The sequence below is a fragment of the Poeciliopsis prolifica genome, unplaced genomic scaffold (assembly GCF_027474105.1).
Source record: "Poeciliopsis prolifica strain line A6 unplaced genomic scaffold, Auburn_PproV2 SCAFFOLD051, whole genome shotgun sequence".
NCBI lineage: Eukaryota > Metazoa > Chordata > Actinopteri > Cyprinodontiformes > Poeciliidae > Poeciliopsis > Poeciliopsis prolifica.
In genome coordinates this window covers 1,915,398-1,937,145 of record NW_026562426.1, presented here as the reverse complement: position 1 = coordinate 1,937,145, position 21,748 = coordinate 1,915,398, and the positions used below count along the sequence as shown (strand labels likewise).

Sequence of the window (21,748 nt, the reverse complement as noted above, 5' to 3'; positions counted from 1 at the left end):
AGAAATCAAGACAAGTGTTAATGAACTTTAAAGCATCAGCAAAACACATCATTGATCTTATTTTGGTAAAACTCCTAATCTGATAAAACAATTTTAATACAATGTTTTGGGATCATAAGAATCTCATGGGTGCAAATATTTCTATTGTTTTGTTTCAGTAAAACTTTATTGCCTAAAATGGAACATTTGTTTCCTGGAGGCTTAATCGTTTGTAGCAAAGGCTGATGATTATTTCATCACAGTTAATACAGATCAGCCCTATTGAAGAGTTAAAAATCTGAACAATAGCATCTCTGTTACACAATGGCTTTGTCATTGTTTAACAATAAAACTTATCAGGCATTAAGCAAAAAATGAGACATGAACCGGCAGGTCATATGGATCAATACCTAATAAATTTGAGCATCGTCTGCATACAAATTAAAAAATATTAGCAAATAGCTTGATCAAGTGGTAGCATACAAATAAGCGGAGCTTTGAGGAACACCACAGATGGGCCGCAAAGAGGAATAGTTACTAATTCAAACTTAAGATCTGAGCCACACCCACACAATACTGGAGCCAACTGACATCTTATGTGTTGGAACAGAACTGATTGTTGATTTGAGCAGATTAAGTTCATAACTTTATCCACAGATTGATTCACATTATAGATAATGTGGCTGGGATTCAAATCAGCAATCTTGTTGCCAGGCAACAGAGCTAATGACAACTCCTGATTGTACAGTTGTCATAAAACTACTGAACATATGAATGTCGCAGTACAGTGTTAAAATGTCTCACTGGAGAAAAAGGGAAGCAACAGATAAAACAGAACAAAAGAAAACAGAACCATCCGTCCTGGGGAAAAGAAACCCAAGAAACCCAGCTCATCCATTTTAGGTATTATATCAGTACACACGACACAGGCTGTTCAAACAACTGCTGCGTTCTGTTTACTGCACTTTTGAGGTCAGAACCTGCATTTGGAAACATCAAAAGCAGTTTTCACTGTTTTTATTGGGCTCCAAAACGTCTCGCTCCTGGATGTCTGGTGACCACGCTTTAAGTAAAATCATGAATTTCTCTGCATTTTGGATTTGCAAACAATTTTCATCATGTGTGAGGATTCAAATAGCTAAAAGTGCAAATAAACAGCCCAATCATAAAAATTACGATAAAAAGATAGGCCAGGCAGCCATATTGGATTTTGAAGCCAGACATATTTATGCTTCCAACTTCAAACTGGAATTTGTTAGTAAAAATGTAATAATTACACTGTCAGTCAATTACTTATTCTGTGCTGATTAAGGTTTAATGAACCCCTCCCCCTCAAAATACATTTTCTTGTAACATGAAACATAAAAAGCTAACCAGACCACAGTTCAGTTCACCGGGATCGTATTTCATTGGAAATGAGGTGAGAATCACTTGAACACAGGAAGTTCTCAGCCAGCAGTTGATGTCGCAGTCCCTCCCACAAGAAAGGAACTGTTGCCACTTGGATGTAGGAGATGTTCAGAAATGTACAAGTTTATTGAATGTTGCATAACATAAAATTACAAAATGAAAGGTTTGTGTTTTAAAAAAATGCCACTAATTGACGAATCAACGCCTGCCTTTAGTCCAGCGTCTTGGTTTGTATCACTCCGACAGTTTTAGGCACCATACTGACACACAGTCCCACGTTACCGATTATGTTCTGTCATATCTGCTGCTGCTGCTGCTGCTCCAGCATGGCTTCACATGTCCGGCCCAGTTCTCCCAGCTTGACCTTTGCATACTCTGCTCTGTTCAGTGACATCTGACAGTCCTTCCTGGTTGAGTAAGTGGAGCCCTCGTGTGGCTGACCAGTAGCTACCTGGTGGGAGGAAAACAACGTTAACATGGCCGGGCTGCTTCCAATAATGACACGATTGTTTTTAAACCAGAGCTGGAAATTCGTTTCAGACCTCTGGAGGTATTATCATGAGAACTGCACTGATAAATTGAGCCAGATTTCCTTAATTATGGGAAATATGTGATTGGCCGAAATGATCAATTCAGTTTATTTCTATAGTGTACATTCGCAAAAAATACTGTCTGAACACACTTTACAAAAAAAAAAAAAAAAAAAAAAAGAATAATTTAATCACACATATATTGCAAATGATCCTAATTATCAAACAGTACAGTAAGCGCAATTAATAACTCAAAGTAGATTCAAACGTTTCTATCCAAGCAAAACCAGCAGATTACATCAAGTCAATGTCTTGATGTGTATTTTAAGTGTGTAAGTAACACCTTTCTGTTACCAAATGGTCGCCAGTCCATCGCACACATGGGACTTTTCAAACAAAAACCCGGTATCCGTAGGTCAGGTTTTCAAAGATTGGTGTGCAGCAAAGCATGCTAACTCTTACAGAAACATTCAAATCAATTTTAATCAGACCTGAGAATATGACCAGCAATACATGGACCAAAGGCAACAAGTTTTCTTCTTCTGACCTGTGTGAGGTAGCGGATCTGGGCGCCCAGTTCATTCTCCACTCGACCGATTGACGTCTGGAACTGGACCAGTTGCCTGTCCAGGAGGCTGGCGTTGTGTTTGTCTTTGGAGAGCTCCAGAACAATGTTTCCTGCCGTCAAAGGTAAAGATCAGACGGAAGAAATCATTACAGATCACACACAAATTCACTGCTACTTTATGAAAGGAGCATTCACGATACCAACATTAATGAGCAGCAGTAGTAACTATGCCAAGTGACAAGGTAGTCACAAGTCTCAAGTTTCGTGAAAGCAGATAATTCCAATGTGTAAAACCAAACTCTTTATATAAAGTCTTAAAAACAAGCCATCTGAACATACATATGATTTCATCAATAGTAATGATTCACAACTCCTGGATTTTTACAATGTTTCGAAACATTTCATTACCTTTTCAACATTTTGGGGGAAAAATGAGCACAACACTGACTTCACCCTGCCTCTCTGCTTCAGTTAAACTGCCTGTTATCCTGCTGCATCACTATCACTGTCACACGACCAACATGCGACCTGCTCCTCCGGAAACAAATGGGAATAAATGTTCTTTCATCATATCGGCCCAGTTTTATGTATCGCATCTGTCAGGGCAGACAGACCGACACACCATGTGGGTTTGTCTGCAACATGGTGTGCGTTACTACTACAGATTAGTACTGATCCTTTCCTGTAATGATCACTACTAATTCAGTAGTGATCATTACATCATCACTACACCATTACTACATCAGTAAGTATCACTACTAATCTCCACTGGCTCCCTGTAGCTCAAAGAATAGATTTTAAAATACTGTTGTTAGTTTACAAATCACTGAACGGTTTAGCACCACAATACATCAAAGATTTGCTGTTGTTGTATCAACCTTTCAGAACCTCTCAGGTCTTCTGGTTCTGGTTCTGTTCTGCATCCCCAGAACCAGAACCAAGAGAGGAGAAGCAGCTTTCAGCATCTATGCACCAAAAAATTTGGAACAAACTTCCAGAAAACTGTAAAACAGCAGAAACCCTGACTTCCTTTAAATCTCAACTAAAAGCACACCTGTTTAGAATTGTTTTTGAAACGTAATACGTAATGAATTGTCTATTATATGTTGCATGACTTTGTGTTTTTGATGTAAAGCACTTTGAAATGCCTTGCTGCTGAAATGTGCTATACAAATAAAATTTGATTTAATTTTTTATTTTTGGGGGCGAGGGGGGATTTACTAATGTACACTTGGACACTACTGTAATGTAGTGATCATTACAGGAAACAGGTAATGGCATTTTAGATGCTTTAAACATTTTAACTGTCCTGGGCAGGTTACTGATTATATTGAGCCATATCTCATGATCCACTGAGCAAATGTTACAACCTTTCTTCAAGAAAAGCTCATCATCAAATCCAAAAATAAAAATGAAATCGGCCCTAATCAACAATCCATCTAAAGGTTTATGGGTTATGATGCAGAAAAGTGGTCAAATCGCCCTTAGCTGAAGTGTCACAAATCACAAACAGGGCTTTAGATATTGTTATTAGGGCAGAATAATCCAGTGCAGGTTTGAAGAGTCTAGGTTGTAGTTTTTAAACTAGAGTCGATTAAAGATGCGGAAGGTAGAGAAAAAAATACACTTTAGCCATTTCAAACCGACTTCATTTTTGTGGTTTTCTGTAATCTACACTAAACTCAAACCCTGTTGGATCCCACCGAGACACAACAGGAAGCCCCAGAAGCAGCGACCTGTTCTTCCTGTAGATGTTTCCTCACCGGCGCACTGCAGGACCACCGCGATGTCCTTCTCCACCTCCTCCAGGACTCGGAGCCGCTCGTTCGCCATCCGGGTCAGGAAGGCGCTCAAAGAACCACAACTGAATGCAACGAAGAGAACAACAGCCTAAAATTCTTCTTCTTCTTCTTTTCTATTATGGCGGATCGCAAGCAACTTTAAGCTGCATACCGCCACCTACTGTACACGAGTGTGCAGCAACAGTATTTTACATCAGTCAGATTCTATTTTTTAATTTAGTATTTTGAAGATAAATAAATAGTGCTTTCCTTAATATGAAAATATTCATTATATTTCCATCATTTCCCAGTTTTCCTTTCAAACTCCATTCTTGATCTGTCCTTCCAACTATTCTTCTCAATTTCTCCCTTTCACGTTCATATGTTTTATAGTTCATCAACACATGTTCTACGTTTTCTTTCCCTCCACATTCTTCACACATGTCATTGTTTTTCTTCCCTATTAAATATAAAGTATCATTTAAATATGTATGCCCTACTCTTAATCTAATCATTATTATTTCTTCCCTTCTATTTCTCTTCTTAATATTTCTACTGAATATTATATATATATATATATATATATATATATATATATATATATAGTTATAGCTGACTGGATAGCTCAATACATAAGGCATCAGTATATCACCCGAGAGGGCAGGGTTCGAATCCAGTCTGGGTCCTTAGGCAAGACCCTTCAAGCTACTGCCTACCTCATACCATGAGAGATACTAAGTTGCATAACATGCCGGCTCAGACGTCGCCCGGCCAAACAAGGTCTGCGTCAGGTGTTGGGGAACCAGAGCACCTTGATGACAAATGGGCTACTGGAACAAGACGGAAATGGGCGAGAGATGAAAATGTGGATCTGTTGGAATGCTACTACTCAAGTAACCCTAGTGAGAGAGGTTACATGCAAAGACTGGGGAAGGAATGGTTACTTCGACATCCCCAGTCAACACTAAGCGCTAAACAACTAGTAGCTCAGTGTTCCAACATCCGCAAACGGCAACTGCTATCACAACTTGAGATTGACGAGATACAACACAAATGCTACGGCAAAAGGGAGGAACCCGGATGTCAGGACTGTGGGGACTTAACTACAAGTCCCCACCCAGTGAGGGGATACACGGCCCCAATGAGCGAAACAGAGCTGAACGAGACAGCTGCTGACCTGAGAGAGAGAATCATGACCCGAATGACAACCAGGCCTCCCGGCGCCAATTACAACGGCTGTAGAAGTACCATCTGAAAGTCTAATTGAGAATGTGAATGCAGCATTGAGAACGATCCCTACCAACACCATAACAGAAACCAATGAGCTGATCTACAACTCAGCATCAGTGATCCTTGAGATACTTGGCTATAAGAGCAACCATGAGACCCAATACCCACCATGGAAAAGACGGTTAGAGGCTAAAATCAAGGTAACAACTGTCAGAGCTCCACAAGGGTGCAATGAAAAGACCAGTACCCAGAAAGTACAGGCAGATGCCCATACCTGAAGCACTCGAGACTGCCAAACAGAGGCTCCAAGCCTTGGCCAGCCGCCTAAAGAGATACACAAGGGAGAATGAATTCAGAAGGATTAACCGGCTCTTCTCCACCCAGCTAAGGTGTACTCTCAATGGCAGGGTAACAATAACAACAGAGCAGACCCACCAAGGCTGGAGACGGAACAATACTGGAAAGGCATATGGGAAAGGGAGGCGTCCCACAACAGCAATGCTGTGTTGCTGTGGTCCTCTCTACGAGAGGACCACAGCAACCTCCCTGAGCAAGCCCCGGTAACCATCACTGTGACAGATGTCCAAGAAAGAGTCTCAGGTATGAAAAACTGGACAGCACCAGGGCCTGACATGATCCATGCCTACTGGCTAAAGAAACTCACTGCTCTCCATGAGCGAATGGCAGCCCAAATGAACCAGCTGCTACAAAGTGGGACTCACCCTGAATGGTTAACTGAAGGGCGGACAATCCTAATCCAGAAGGATCCATCAAAGGGTCCAGTCCCACGCAACTACCGACCAATAACCTGCCTCTCCACAACCTGGAAGCTCATGTCAGGCATCATAGCGGCCAAGATAAGCAAACACATGGATAAACACATGAGCACGGCACAGAAGGGTATCGGTGTAAATAGCAGAGGAGCCAAACACCAACTCCTCGTAGACCGCACAGTTGCCCGAGACTGCAAAACCCGACACACCAACCTGTGCATGGCTTGGATTGATTACAAGAAAGCCTATGACTCAATGCCGCATACTTGGATCATTGAATGCTTAGAGATGTATAACATCAACAGGACTCTGAGAGCCTTCATTGCAAACTCGATGAGGCTGTGGAAAACCACCCTTGAAGCCAACTGCAAACCACTTGCACAAGTGTCCATCAAATGTGGCATATACCAAGGAGATGCTCTGTCCCCGCTACTGTTCTGCATAGGCCTGAACCCCCTCAGCCAAGTTATCAACAAGACTGGCTACGGATACAGACTCAAAAATGGGGCCAATATCAGTCACCTACTCTACATGGATGACATCAAGCTGTACGCCAAGTGTGAGCGAGACATCGACTCACTGATCCACACCACCAGGATCTACAGCACGGACATTGGGATGTCATTCGGACTAGAGAAGTGTGGTCGGCTGGTCACAAAGAGGGGGAAGGTCATCCACACAGAAGGGGTCTCACTCCCAGAAGGAACAATAGCAGACATAGAGGACAGTTACAAGTACCTAGGTATACCACAAGCAAATGGCAACCTCGATGAGGCCACAAGGAAAGGAGCCACAGCTAAATACCTCCAACGAATAAGGCAAGTCCTGAGAAGCCAGCTCAATGGCAAGAACAAAATCCGTGCGATAAACAGCTATGCCTTGCCAGTAATCAGATACCCTGCTGGAATAATTAGCTGGCCAAAGGAGGAGATAAAAGCCACAGATTAAGACTAGAAAGCTACTAACAATGCATGGAGGGTTCCATCCCAAATCCAGCACCCTGAGACTGTACACGAGCCGCAAGGAAGGAGGCAGAGGACTAGTGAGTGTGAGAACCACTGTCCAGGACGAAACAACTAAGATCCATAAATACATCAGGGACAAAGCCTCAATAGACAATGTGCTCAGTGAATGTCTCAGACAACAGGGAACGGAGGTTGAGGTGCCAGAGATACCATCATGGGAGGACAAACCCCTACATGGGATGTACCACCAGCAAATAACCCAAGTGGCTGATATCAGTAAATCCTACCAATGGCTGGAAAAAGCTGGACTCAAGGACAGCACAGAGGCCCTCATCCTGGCCGCCCAGGAACAGGCCCTAAACACCAGAGCAATAGAGGCCCAGATCTACCACACCAGACAAGACCCAAGGTGTAGGTTGTGCAAGGAGGCCCCTGAGACAGTCCAGCACATCACAGCAGGGTGCAAGATACTGGCAGGGAAAGCGTACATGGAGCGACATAACCAAGTGGCAGGCATAGTGTACAGAAACATCTGTGCAGAATATGGACTGGAAACCCCAAGATCAAAGTGGGAAACACCCCCAAAGGTGGTGGAGAATGCCAGAGCTAAGATCCTGTGGGACTTCCAGATCCAGACAGACAAAATGGTAATGGCGAACCAACCAGACATTGTCGTAGTGGATAAAAATCAGAGGAAAGCCGTTGTGGTAGATGTAGCAATACCAAGTGATTGCAACATCAGGAAAAAGGAGCACGAGAAACTGGAGAAATACCAGGGCCTCAGGGAAGAACTGGAGAGGGCCTGGAAGGTGAAGACCACAGTGGTGCCTGTGGTCATCGGGGCCCTCGGGGCAGTAACCCCCAAACTGGAGCAGTGGCTACAACAGATCCCAGGAACAACATCAGACATCTCAGTCCAGAAATGTGCAGTCCTTGGCACAGCCAAGATACTGCGCAGAACCCTCAAGCTCCCAGGCCTCTGGTAGAGGACCGAGCTCAGAGGATAAGAACCACCCGCGGTGGGTGAGAAGGAATTTACTATATATATATATATATATATATATATATATATATATATATATATATATATTCCTATTCCCACACGTCCTTTTAAATTCTTAGAACCATCTGAATATATTTTAATATAATTATAATATGAGTTTCTTAAAAATACGTCAGTCTTTACCCCTAATTCATTTAAATTCCAATGATTTTTCATTTTAAGAAGTTTCATGTCAACATTAACCTCTGGAAAAATCCATGGAGGACTAACTCTAATGGGATTAAACTGAACTATTTCTTTATCTTCTAATCCACACATTTTAATCCATTTGTGTATGATCCATCCAAATCCATTACTCTGGAACTTTGAGTATTCCCAACAATATTTTAAGATTGTTGAATTTGCATTTCCATCCTTACTACTTCTTATTTTCATCCAATATGTCAGAGCTAATTTTATTCTTCTTATTTCCAGTGGAATCTCTTCTGTCTCAGGAGTCAAGCTGATCTGCACTCTTTAAAATAGGGGGAAAATAACAGGGAATTGTGACTTTTGTGATGCGGAAGAGACTATTTATCATGTTATGCCAGATGGTTCCTTATCACTGTTACAGACATGTGAAACTGAAAGGTTTATTCTTATCCTAAACCGTGAAAAACGTTTAAATAAGATTATCAGTAAAGTTGGGGGGCGAATACTATACATTTATATTGTGTTTTTTTTGTTGTTGTTGTTGTTTTTGTTTTGATCCCCTGGGTTAGTTGGAAGGATTTAATTTATGAATTAATTAACTTTTTATTTGTATTATTTGTTTTCGAATCCCGAGTCACACTCCTCACCAGTTGGTGGCGGTAATGCGCCATTACTTGTCTTTTCAGTCGTCAATAAATACAAGACGAAGACGCAACACCAGAAGAAGAAGAAGAAGTTAACTGGAAACAACAAGGATAAAGGTAAAATAGTTCAACTTCAATTTAAACGGGACAACTATGCCCCTCATAACCTGCTCAGACTACTTTGTTGCGTTTTCTTGTCTTTAGCTCCAGTGAGAAGAACCGGTGAGGATGAAGCCGCCCCCTCGGAACAGAACCAAACGAGACTTGAGCTCTTGGGCAGAAACGCCGGAGCCCCGCAGGAAAGCGCGCTGCATGTGGGCACCTTCTGAGCTGAATAAGCTTCTGAAAGCCCTGAAAGCTCTCGGCCAGACCACAAGAGGCCTGCAAGAGATTGACTATGATGTCCTGAAGGAACAAATACCTACTCGGTCCGTTTCAGAGGTAACTCCGAGACGAGTCTGACAACAGAACCCTTCCAAAAACCTTGAGCTTTTGGTGGTTTGGACTCTGACTGTTGTGTTGTGTTGTGTTGTGTGTGATCAGCTGGGACGGGGGCTAATGCAGTTCTTCTGTTTTAGACGATCCTAAAATTTAACGTTGGATAAATATAACCTGACTAAATACAGAAAACGGTTTTTAAGTGATAATTTCACTCATTGGTGGAAAAAAGCTACCCAAACCTCTTTGACCCGGTGGTCTCCCATGTATTAACTGTGGTTAAACTAGAGTCATTTTGAAATCTGAGGTTTTTTTTAGTGACCAGGACTTATAAAGAAGACTGGCTGGGCAGAATGGGCCTCCATGGGAGAGTACTAAGGCTTCTGACTCAAAAAAAACATTAAATCCAGTCTCACATTAACCCAAAACCCTCATAATGACCTGGAAAATACTGTGTATATTTATTTTTTTCATATGGTGCAGAAGAAGATTTTTGTTTCTGCCAAAGCAATTCAAGTCAGTCGTGCTTCTAAATTACAAAAAGACCTGAATGTATAAATGCACACAACACTTGTGCATTAATAATATTTCCATGTGTTTGACATCATCCACTCTTTCAGAATTATGTAAATGAATCATAATGCTCTCAGGATAATTGTTCATGACAATAAGTGAGTTAAGAGCCTAATATTTTCATTTCAGATTGTATTTTAACATGTTGTGTTATTGTGGGGCAATTTAGGTGGTCCCTGACCTAGAGTTTATATTAGATTGCCTCTTGGTCACAGATATGTCAGACTAACAGAAGCCATTGAAACATACCTCCAGAAATTTCTTCAAACATACCACTAGGTGGCGGTACTAGAATATGTTTTTCTTTGAGTTTGTACAGTTTATGTTTCTGTTCCACTCCCCTATAAAATAAAAAGAGCTGCTATTTAAAATACTTGAAGCTGAACATTCAATAAGTGAATATGATTTGGTTACTGTTGACTATATATTTTTTGTTAAACTGACGTTAAGAATTTCGGATGTTTATTTTCATATTAGTGATGTTTGAAACGACTTTCACCTTTCACCCCACGCCAGAACCCGGCACCCTGGTCCGTAAGAGTGGCCCCCAGTACGCCTCCTGACTCCCCAGTCCATCATATATCCCAGCGCTAACACCAGTCTGAACAGAGCCTAGCCAATGGGCTTTTGTTTGTGGGTCCATATGTCAAAATTTCTACCAATTGATGGGGCGGGAGAATCAAATATCGGTGGTCCAGTGGCATCAATGACTGAGGTCTCAGTCAGCCTACAGTCCTGTGTCTTTCATAGACCATTATTAGGCATCTGATTACCCTGCCGAAATAAAATGAGTGTGAAATGTCAGCACAAAAACTAATCCTGTGAGGTTTGTTGTCCTGTGTCGCAGATCAGTGCTATGGTGGACTCTCTGAAAAACAAGATCATATCATCTGCACGTTTCCAGCTGCGTCTGAAGAACTGGGAGGAGAAGCAATTCAGCAAGCCTATTGAAGAGTGGACACACATGGCCTCCAGTCTTGCTGGAAGCCTTGAGAAAGTCATAGCTGCTGCCTTCTCTCAGGTATGCTCAAACAAGAACAATCAAGTGATCAGTCAACCAAAAGATAAGTGACTTGTGCCCCTTGAGATCATAGACTAACAAAAGAACTAAAGGGGCATGGCTTACGACTCGGCATGCACCTGAAAAATGCACAAGACGTGTGCGGCAGATCTCACCGAGGTTTGATCCTAACTCAAATGGATCTAATGCTTAGAGGACTTTAAATATAATCAAAGTTGTTAAAGTCATGTCCCGTTCGCAGTATGTTATTTTTATCAGAAGCAACATATTTCTACGATCAGGTAGACACTGGGAGATTATGCTGTCTTTTGGTTTATGTGCGTGCACAGCCTCATGATGCTGCAGCTGCCTTCGCAGAGGTTCAAATATCGGGCCACACAGGCATGAGCCGGTAAACTGCTATTTGAAAAAGTCACGGCACTTCGGTCAGTAAGAGTGACTTCCCATCATACTGTTCTTTCAGCAAAAGCATTTTATTTCGTGTCAATGTAAATGGGTCCGGCTGTATGCAGCTACAGTATCAGGACTCGATTCCCTAAACACCCCGGCGTCGCTGCCAGCTCTGCAGCTTGGCAGCAACGCCGGCCTGCAGAGCTATTTTGTCTCATCTAAAAGAATAAAGTCCACTGTGGGATAGTTTGGCTGCCATAGGAAAATGAACAACGACTTCTTGGAGGAAGTTGGTCTCCCTATGTTCAGTGGACATTAAAAATGCTTGAAATGAACAAGCTGTGAATTTTCATGCTGTTATATTTCATCTTTCAAGAAGCCCTTTCAGAACGCACACGTTACTGTGCCGTTGTATGGAACAAAAAAACCCCAAACTGTTTTGATTCTTGTCTTAGGTTTGTGACAGGTTTTCTTAAAATCAGTCAGAAAATATCCCACCATCCTTTCTTTTCCTTTTCCTTCAGATGTTGGTTGTGTCATCGACAGAGCCCTGCACTCTGAGGAACTCTGACCCCAGGCAGGACCTCAGGCCCACTGTTGGTTGTAGACCAGTGCCTCGCATGCCAGTGAAAGGTATGTGGATTCATGCGTTCACTCTGCACAACAGACCTGTAAAACTTCTGCAGCGTCATCTCACCTTGTCAAAAAAGTTGATGGGATGTTTTATTCATTTTTTACTTCACTGCTGAATCAATCATGAATGAGAAACTCCAGTAAAGTTTCATCATAAAAAAAGATGTGAAGAGTTAAAAAAAAAATGTATCTTGCATTTTTATCAGCCACCAAGATCACAAAGCAATAAAAAATGTGCTCTTGATGTAAAAAACCTTTTGATTGTGCTCTGATGTCATGAACCCTATAAACGTCTTCATTTTATTGTTTTAATGTTGAAGCTCTGGACCTGAGCATGATGGCTGTAAACATTATGAACAATAAAGTCTAAGACTTTTGATAACAAAATACTCAATTGCATTCACTGCAAGAAAACAAGCTTACCAAGTATCTTTGGTCTAGTTTCTAGTGCAAATATCTTATCACACTGGAAATGAGACAAACCAACTTAAAAGTGATGTTTCAACAAGATATAGGAGTCGTTTTAAGTAAATAATTCCTTAATATTGATGAAAAAGTTCTAGTTCTATTGGCAGATAAATTAACTTACAACATAGGGAAATGTATTATTGGTTAAATAATCCTCCAATGGAGCAATAACTTTTTCATCAATATTAAGGAATCATGCACTTAAAACAAGCTCCTGTATCTTGCTAAAAACATTACTTTTAAGTTAGTTTTGTCTTATTTAAAGAGTACTAAGATATTTGCACTAGAAACTAGACCAAAAACACTTGGTAAGATTTTGTTTTTGCATTTATTATTATTATTATTATTATTATTATTATTATTATTATTATTCAGTTTAACTGAACAAGCTGACCAGAGAATCCAGAGTGTGCCATCACACCTTCACCAGATGAATACATGTAACAAAACCAACTGACTATTTTTTAAATAAATGTACAACGCACTAAAAAAATCCCACATTTTCATGAGCTTTTTGTGTGTGGAATTTTGAGACAAGAAATCCCTTCAATACAATTTGGAATGAGCCTGTGTGCGAAAAAGTCAAGAGCTGTTAATGTTTTCTGCCTTCACTGTCTGTGATGAGTTTGTTCAGAGGCTTGTTCATCCTAAATAAAGTTTGAAATTTGTACTTTTTGCAGTTTTAAAAAACAGTTTTGGCTTTGAATAAGAAGTCTCTCTCTGCTCGGTCCAGGTGAGCGTCCTGCTACCTTCCTGCTCATCACTCCGGCTCCAGCCAGGTCAGTGAGCAGTAGACTCCCAGCACCATCTGTTAGAGGTCGAACCAGGAAGATCCTTCCACGTCAGATACAGCCAGCTGTTCCTTCCGCTGCTGCTGCCTCCACCTCCACCTCGCGAACTGGATGTCCAGATCCGGTCGCCCCGCTGCCCTCAGAAACGCTTCCCGCGTTCGTATCTTCTGGTTCTCTAAAGCCTCTCGCTCCGTCTGCCTCTGGCCTCTCCCCTGTCTCAATCTCAGCAGCTCAATCTCCTGTTGCGATGTGTTTGCCGGTGTCCAGTTTTTCCTCTCCCCACTCCACAGTCCCACTCTCCAGTGCAGCCGCCGAGCTGCCTGCTACATTTGGGCAATCAAGTAAACGTACTGCGGTAAACGGCCCAAAGACAGATGGAGTTAAATTTACTGTGAACTTTGAAAAGATCTACAAGTACCTGAGTGTTGTCCAAAACCCCAGTGAGGATTATAATCTAACGCCCATGGGTGAGTCAGTGATGCGCCTTTTAGCATATGCTACGGTCCTCCTTACACCATCTGATGACTAAAGGGAAACTTTGAGTTGCTCTGAAAACATCCGTGACGTTATTATTGCAAAACTCTGACAAACTTTTAGGTTTAATTATTTTGTACCAACTCTCACATTTAGTTTGCTTTTGAAATATTCATGTAAGAAAATGAAGAGTTCTGTTTAATATTCATTTGTTTTGTTTTTTTGTTTGTTTTTTTAAGGGTTCAAAACAGTGGTGACTTACACGTTTCCTTGACATTTTAAGCTAACAAAAATCAACAAACTTTACTCAAATTCTAAAATGGTTGTGCCGATCAACGATATTAATCAGCTGCTTTATCACAGTTTATTTTACGGATTTGTTTGGTAAACAACACGGTTTCTTGGTAGGATTTTAATTCACAAGTCTGCAGTCAATACAATGTGATATATGTCCATCTAACACAGTCATTTCTGAATATATCAACTTACAAAAACAACCCAAATATGACTTGACCATTTTATTTGTAGGTTATTACAAGACCTCAGGCATTAACATTAAAAAAAAAGCATTTTTGCACAAAAAAATAAATTGGTCACTGGTTAACCCAGTCTCATGTTTTGTACTTTTTAAGTCAGTTAAATTAACGTTCCCTGGAGAACCTTTCAGTCATAAAGAAACAAACAGAATAGACACTGAGCTTTAATGCATTCACATAAAAAGTTCAATTTAATTCCATATTTCTATATTTGAGGCAGAATTTAAACTTTCATCCTTTTTTTTTTTTTTTAAGCAAAACGGTCAAAGAACTTCATCAAAGACACCACTTCCCCTGTTCTGGAAAGTGCAGATGCAGTTCAGTCATACTGCATCGTATTAAAGATGACTGTGAATCAACATTTTTACTTTGGCTCGATGTAACTGGATCATTAATCATTTAATATTGATGTGGTATCAAACCTCCAGTGGGGATGAAATGAAAAAACGATTTAATTAAACGTACCTGTGTATGCAGAACACATTAATGAGATTAATGCAGGAAGATTTCTGAAGCATGAGAAATCTTAAACACTAGAGGTTGTTCCATTTTTAGGTCAAACAGTGTGAAAAGGGATTTACCCCTTGACACATTTTCTGTTCCAGCTTTTTTTTATCCCTTAAGTGTTCTAAGATCAGTAAATTTAAAACTAGCCTGCAAACATGGCTTTATATTTGAATCCACAGATTCCAATATATATGAGAAGCAAATGTCTGTCTGTAAAATGAGGTTGAACAATGTCATATGTGTAATGTATTAACTCAGTGCCAATTTGTACATTATGCACATGGCCCAGAACTGCATAGGCAGCAGTTAGTGTTGGTGAATTATTTCAGTGCCATCCATTCTCCCTTCTAAGCTTATTTGGTGCCATTTGTTGTTTAATGAAACAAAGAATCAAGTGGCTTCCCCCCACCCCCAAAAACCAGGAGCAACATTTCTAATAATGCCATGTTGAAATAAAATGCTGAAAATGTTTTTTCATAACTGGATAGTCTAGGTTTGCTTTGAACCTAAGGCAGAAACACAGCTTTTATTTATTTCACAAGATTTTCTGACAGGTAGTCCTGCTCCATATGCGTTTAAACTAAAATCTCTTTTCTTTTTTTTCTTGCAAAGAAATTCTAAATGACAAAAATGTCTTTGAAAATATGTTCTATTTCAGTCATCTCTTCTGAGAATTGACTTGAATTCACACCCCATAGCTGCAAAACTTGCTCAGACAATGAGTTGGTAGACCCTTGATGTGCTGAAACTACTCTGAGCTATGGAAACCCAAGAAGTGCATCGGTTAAAAAAAACTTCAAAAATATTTATTTTTCAGAACACTACCTCAGGTTGTTTGAGGTAGTTTGGTTTGGTTATTTAAAAACAATCAGTATTGGCCAGAACATGAATCAGCAGATCAGTGATATATATCACAAGTAATTATTCACTAAATGTGATCTGATGGCAAGATTCCTGTCAGGACTGCCTCATCTACTGACATCATCAAATACTATACCGCATGTTTTCCTGGCTAAAAAGTGATGCTTTTGGAATGGCATAGTCAAAGGCCAGTGACAAACTGCCATCTGTGTGTTAAAACCACAGATGGCAGTTTGGGAGCAGCTCCTTTTTTAAATAAGGCCAGATTGGTCTGAGTAGTTGTTTGTTTTTCTTTTGATAACTGTATTTAATTATTTAACATTTACTTAAATTTACCGTCTTCAAACTTTATTAACAAACTTGGGTCTATTACTACTATTATTAAAAATAACACAAATTATAAAACCCATAATTAAAAGTATAAAATAAGTTGAAGTATAAAAAAAAACATTTTACATTAACAAAAAAAACCTCAGCCAATGTTTTTAGTTATTTATTTTTTTCTGACTGAATGAGAGCTAATACTGGGACTGAGCAAAAGCTCAACTTATGTGTCACATCGTCTATATGTCATCATTCATTTGTTTGTTTGTTCAGTAATAGAAGTATCTAAATATTTGTCCTTTTTTATAAAACTCAAGAAAATTGTTATATAGTTTATCAGGGAAAATTTTGCCTCAAAATACCGCATATAATAATAATAATAATGAGCCCGATATCATGCTGCACACCATGTTTGGTACATATTTTAAAGGAGCAGCAGTAGATCAGCACCTCCTGGGCTGGAGATCATCTGCATACGTTAGATTTTTAGCGTTTCATGCAGTGTTTATTGGCTCATTAGATACATAAACTGATGATTGAACCAAAGGCTGATTCACAGATACTGCTTTCCTGTTTAACATATAAACAGGGAAGCAGTCCGTGCCTTGCCTTGGTTTAAAGCAAAACAGATTATTTAGGGAAGAGATATATGTACTCTATAAACTACGATAAGATAAAGGCGAGTGCAATCAGCTTACAGTTATCCGGGCTGCAATTTTTTTCTCCAGTATTCTTAGCGACCAGGATAAGCAAAATAAAAACATTGGATGGAGAAGATTATGAATTGTAAAACAAAGCACTAAGAAGAGTAATCGGGTTTAAAGTAGCATTTATTTCTTTGTTTTTAGCTCTGCATGAATGCAATCTAAACCACAGGCTTCATTATATGGTAGTCAGTGAATCGCTCCATATGCCTCATGTCAGTATACATGAGGTTTATCAGCGGGTCAGACTCGTCCTCACAAGGGTCACTTTTTATACACTTGATAATGAATTGTGATACTGTCTCCATAAATCTGTTATCTTATCTGCCCCAGAATCTCTCAGACCTTCCCAAAGCTGCCACAGCGTCACTGATCCATGGATTACTGTGGCAACATGTTGTTTCCAGTCAGGCCTCATAATGGTTTCTTATTATGACTCTGTTGCGTATTAAGCAATGTACGGTTTTATATTTAGTAATGCAGTTACTATAACGTCATACAAGGAACAAGCTCTACATGTATACATTCTTACCTTTGACATTCATGTGTAATGAAATCTTTAGGCAAATGTTTTGGAAGTTCAAATCAAAAATTTGTTATTAATTCCCCCCAGTTAAATGTATTTAACGTTTGATTATTTGAAGAGCAGGCAGATGGGATAGCACACGACATCACCGCCGTTTTACCTCTACCCTCCCAAAACACACACACACACACACACACACACACACACACACACACACACACACACACACACACACACACACACACACACACACACACACACACACACACACACACACACACACACAGTAGCTAAAACATCAAAAACAACCCAGGAATCATTTGTTGGCATGAAAATACGGCACTGTAACATTTTATGATGCAGTGCCGTAATCTTATAGCCACAGTAATGAAATCAGTCTTTTCTTCTTTTTGTCTTCTGCCTTCCAGAAAGTGCGATAGTCTTGGACCTGCTGATGTCTCTCCCAGAAGAGCTTCATCATCTGGACTGCAACAACCTGCAGAAACATCTGGTCCAGGTAGATCCTGCTGTTTTCAGGAAAGCTATTCAACATTAAGCCTTTGCTTTTGGACACATTGCTGTGTGGGATTCCACTGGCAGACAGAAGAACACAGTGGATATGAAAAGTCTACACACACCTGCTCAGATGCCAGGTTTTCATGATGTAAAATGAAATGGTAGCAAGGTAAATAATCATACAATTCGCAATTCAGTCTGAAAACGTTAAAGGGGAAAAATACATAAAATAATCTGGTTGCATAAATATGTGCACCCTTAAACCAGTACTTTGTTGCAGCGCCTTTGGCTTTTATTACAGCACTCCAAATCTGACAGGAATCGGCTTTGCACAGCCCTCCTGAGATTCAGTTCTGGACTCTGGCTGGGCCATTCCAAAGCCTCACTCTTATTCCAGTGAAGCCGTTCTTTTATTGATTTAGATCTGTGCTTTGTGTCGCTGCCGTGCTAAAAGATGAAGTTCCTCTTCATCTTCAGCTTTCTAACGAAAGACCGACCATTTTGTGCCAACACTGACTGATATTTAGAACTGTTCATAATTCCCTTCACCCTGACTGAGGCCCCAGTTCCTCCTGAAGAAAAACAGCCCCAAAGCATGATGCTGCCACCACCATGCTTCACTGTATGTACGGTGTTCTTTTGGTGTTATTTTCCGGAACACTTCATTCAAATGGCTGCATGTCGCCAAGTGCTGCCAAAGCTTGTTAATCAGCTACTTATTCAAGTTAGGTGTGTGCAAAAAAGAAACGCCTAAAACATGCAGGACAGTGTGAGGACGGTGTGAGGACAGTGTGAGGACCAGGACACAGAAACACTGCTATAGAGGAATTTGGTCCATGCTTTTTAAAAAAAAAAAATTTAATGATTCCGTTGAAACACAGTTCAGAAGGAATGTCTGATTTTCATTGGTTAACTTTCACCACATTTTAATTATTACTTTTAACTGTTTCGACTTACTTTAGGGACTTATTCTGGGCTTTTTGGTCATTCCACTGACATTTTTGTCCATGTGAAAATTTTTCTTGGTTTCCGTTAACCTGAAGCCTTCTCCCTCCTGACCTGGTTTCAGATGCATCAGTGTCTCTCTGCTCCTGCCTGCTCCATGCCTGCAAAGCAGCTGATGTCGAAGCTGAAGAATGCGCGGCGTGTTGAGAGGGGGCCAGCTGCAGCTGCAGCTGCAGATCCCAGCCAGAGATGCAGCCAGGAGGCAGAAGCTGCTGGCCCTGCCGACAGAGGAGCCACCTCTTCAGGCCAGTCCGAGGATGCAGACATGGCAGACTTCCTCCCACCTCTTAATCCTTTCCTGGTTCCACTGAGCTTGTTGATGCGAAAACAGAGTTCTGAATAAAACACTGTGAACCGTTCTATCCTTTCTCAAAGTTTAAGTGGGTGTAGGAAAATTAAGGCTGTGATTTTTATTTAATGTCGCATTAAATACCGATACAATGAGAAGGTTGGCTTTTTATGTGTTTACTGTTGTTGGTTTGAAGAAATCTTTTTCAAACTGGTTATTTATTGTATTTCTTTTTTAATTGTTGCCACAGCAGCTCAGTTATGACCATGAGTGATACTGCATTGTCACAGTATCGCTCCGATATTGTATTTCACACAAATTTTGAATAAATTTTAATTGTATCCAGGTTGTTCATATCCAAACTATTTACAGAAGTATGTTAATTTAATTCAGACAGGATTATATTCAAAATCAAGTCCTTTTAAGAAAACCCAGATGGTGGCTTTGAGTCTGACTTTTTCTGTTACTATTCCTAAACAAACTGGTCAGCAGTGGACTGAGTTTTGTGAAATGTTTTCGCTGAAATGTTTTCTAGTTTACGCTGATTTGACCAACTTGCTCTTCCTGTTCATGATGAAGGCGTGATATCAAAACTTTAACAACATTTGACGTCCTTAAACGTCACAGAACATTGTCACAATTTTTGTGACAAGCTGCGTCGACGACCACAATAAAAGACTAATCAGTCAGTCTCATCTTTTTTAATTGCAGTGGAATGACTGCATTATGCAACTTGTTCCTACTGATTCGTGTGGATTTGTTGCTCTACGGATCAATGTTCAGAGTTCTGCTCGTCTCGAATTAAATCCAAACTCCTAACGCTGCACAGTGGAAGCCAAAATAAAATGGTTACAGTCGAAACTTTTCCTCTTTCGGGGAAGTTAGAATGATCAAACATAGGAGCGTTTGCGGAACGTCAGAATAATAAGTTTTTACTTTTTTCAAATTTCTAGGTTTGATTCCATCCAATGTAGGGTTGTCAATAATAAAATATTCAATCAGTTAATTGTATGAGTGTTCATAGGTAACTTGCAGTTAAAGCTGAAACATTACAGTAAGCTCAATTAATACAAAGTAGATTAAAAAGTTTCTATCTAAATAAACCGAGCAGATTGAATCAAGTTATGGACTTGTTAGTGATAGTTATAGTTAGTTATAGTTAAGTTATGAAAACATGGAGACAATTACTTGTGTTGAGTTGTTGACTTTACAGCAAATCCCACATACTGAACATGCACGTAGTGACAGTGGAGAGGAAAAACTTCCCTTTCACAGGAAGAAACCTCCAGCAGAATCAGAACCTGGCTCGGTACAATCAGCCATGGCCGACTGGAAGGTTGAGAAAACAGCAGAATGCACTAGAAGAAACAAATGAGCTGATGGGAGGACTACTTCTGATGTTCATGAAAGTAAATGGTTTAATATCAGGAGAGGGAGAACGATTAGTTGATGGGAGGCTGACCTCCAAGAAGGAATCACAGACTGACCAGCAAGAACCGCAGGTCAACCAGGGTAACAAGAGAAATTATATTCATAAACACACTCCACCTCCCTTAAGGCAAAAGTCACACATCATAATTTTCGATTCAAGGGTTTAGCTAATTTCTCTGTTACAGGAGGAACCACAGGGTAAAGAGAGCTTAATAGTGTTTAACTGGATAATAAGTTAATAATGTATTGTAATGATGTACTGATCCTTTGCACTTGATGTCGCTCTCTCCAGAGCTCCGCCCACTCCGTCATGACAGACGTCAAAACAACCAATGAGCTTCTTTAAAACTACTGCAGTCCTAAAACAGAAGTCTGTAACCTAATATGTTAGATAATATGTGTGACACAATATTCAGTGAATAATATTAACTGAACTCTGAACCAGAACCACACAACATTCTGGGGGCTGCAGACAGAGGAAAGGCTTCAGCCACTCAACCTCCAGCATCAACGAACTCACCCGCTCTTCAGTTACCGCAACAACTTGTTCAGTAACTTGCACAGCAGCAGTTTCAGGTTTCGCCACCGTGCCTCATAGCTGCTTAAAAGTAAAAAATAAAATAATAATAATAAAAATGGCATGGAGTGAAAACTGGATGAAAGAGTTTGCCAGTACTTCAGATATCCAAAACAAAAATCTAATAAATAATTATTGATATTAACCAATGTGAAATGTTTATCGTGATATAAATTTAGTTCATATTCTCCAGATTTCAAAAGATATGTGTGTAAAGCACACATTTCCACAGAATATTTCTCCTGTTCCATCCAGTCTCTAATCCACCATTTGCAAGACCAACAAACTGCTAACGGACATGAACAACAAAGACTGGATGTTAAATCTTGTTTTATCTCCAGTCACCCAAGCAATGAATTAGAGTTAATGTTCAACCCAACACTATTTTCAGATGACATGAACATTTCTCTCTTAACCCTCTCAGGCTCAAATTACTTGCAAAGACTAGCTAAGTAGCATTTAGCTGTTGCAAATCTGCAACATCTGCCTGGAGAGGGTTAAACCAGAAAAAAAAAGTGAGGCTCTCTCTCACTTCGCTTTGCTTTCCTATCTAAAATACCATTGATTTCAAATATGTTTTCCATTCCACAGTGCAATCACTTTAATTGT

At 40.1% G+C, this 21,748-nt stretch overlaps 2 protein-coding genes across 2 annotated transcripts; one reads left to right on the top strand and one right to left on the bottom strand.

Moving 5' to 3' along the window:
* Positions 1 to 1,485: 1,485 nt before the first annotated feature.
* Positions 1,486 to 4,390, bottom strand: med11 (mediator complex subunit 11). The gene is made up of 3 exons (XM_055058556.1): positions 4,251 to 4,390; positions 2,467 to 2,597; positions 1,486 to 1,840 (listed from the first exon to the last, which is right to left on the bottom strand). The coding sequence occupies exons 1-3, from the start codon at positions 4,318 to 4,320 to the stop codon at positions 1,685 to 1,687; spliced, it is 357 nt and encodes a 118-aa protein (XP_054914531.1). The 5' UTR covers positions 4,321 to 4,390; the 3' UTR covers positions 1,486 to 1,684.
* A 4,727-nt stretch (positions 4,391 to 9,117) lies between these two features.
* Positions 9,118 to 19,820, top strand: snapc2 (small nuclear RNA activating complex, polypeptide 2). Its single transcript, XM_055058547.1, has 7 exons — positions 9,118 to 9,192; positions 9,280 to 9,516; positions 10,934 to 11,107; positions 12,022 to 12,130; positions 13,332 to 13,856; positions 17,750 to 17,838; positions 18,907 to 19,820. Exons 2-7 carry the CDS (start codon positions 9,304 to 9,306, stop codon positions 19,183 to 19,185), a joined length of 1,389 nt encoding a protein of 462 aa, XP_054914522.1. The 5' UTR covers positions 9,118 to 9,192; positions 9,280 to 9,303; the 3' UTR covers positions 19,186 to 19,820.
* Positions 19,821 to 21,748: the final 1,928 nt, after the last annotated feature.

What these genes read in the sequence shown, in the direction of transcription:
- snapc2 (XM_055058547.1), top strand. Translation starts at nt 9,304, where the DNA reads ATGAAGCCGCCCCCTCGGAACAGAACCAAACGAGACTTGAGCTCTTGG. An exon ending in TAGCTGCTGCCTTCTCTCAG is followed by an intron (nt 11,108 to 12,021) that starts GTATGCTCAAAC and finishes CTTTTCCTTCAG; the next exon opens with ATGTTGGTTGTGTCATCGAC. An exon ending in TTATAATCTAACGCCCATGG is followed by an intron (nt 13,857 to 17,749) that starts GTGAGTCAGTGA and finishes TCTGCCTTCCAG; the next exon opens with AAAGTGCGATAGTCTTGGAC.
- med11 (XM_055058556.1), bottom strand. Translation starts at nt 4,320, where the DNA reads ATGGCGAACGAGCGGCTCCGAGTCCTGGAGGAGGTGGAGAAGGACATC. An exon ending in GGTGGTCCTGCAGTGCGCCG is followed by an intron (nt 2,598 to 4,250) that starts GTGAGGAAACAT and finishes CTTTGACGGCAG; the next exon opens with GAAACATTGTTCTGGAGCTC. An exon ending in AGATCCGCTACCTCACACAG is followed by an intron (nt 1,841 to 2,466) that starts GTCAGAAGAAGA and finishes TCCTCCCACCAG; the next exon opens with GTAGCTACTGGTCAGCCACA.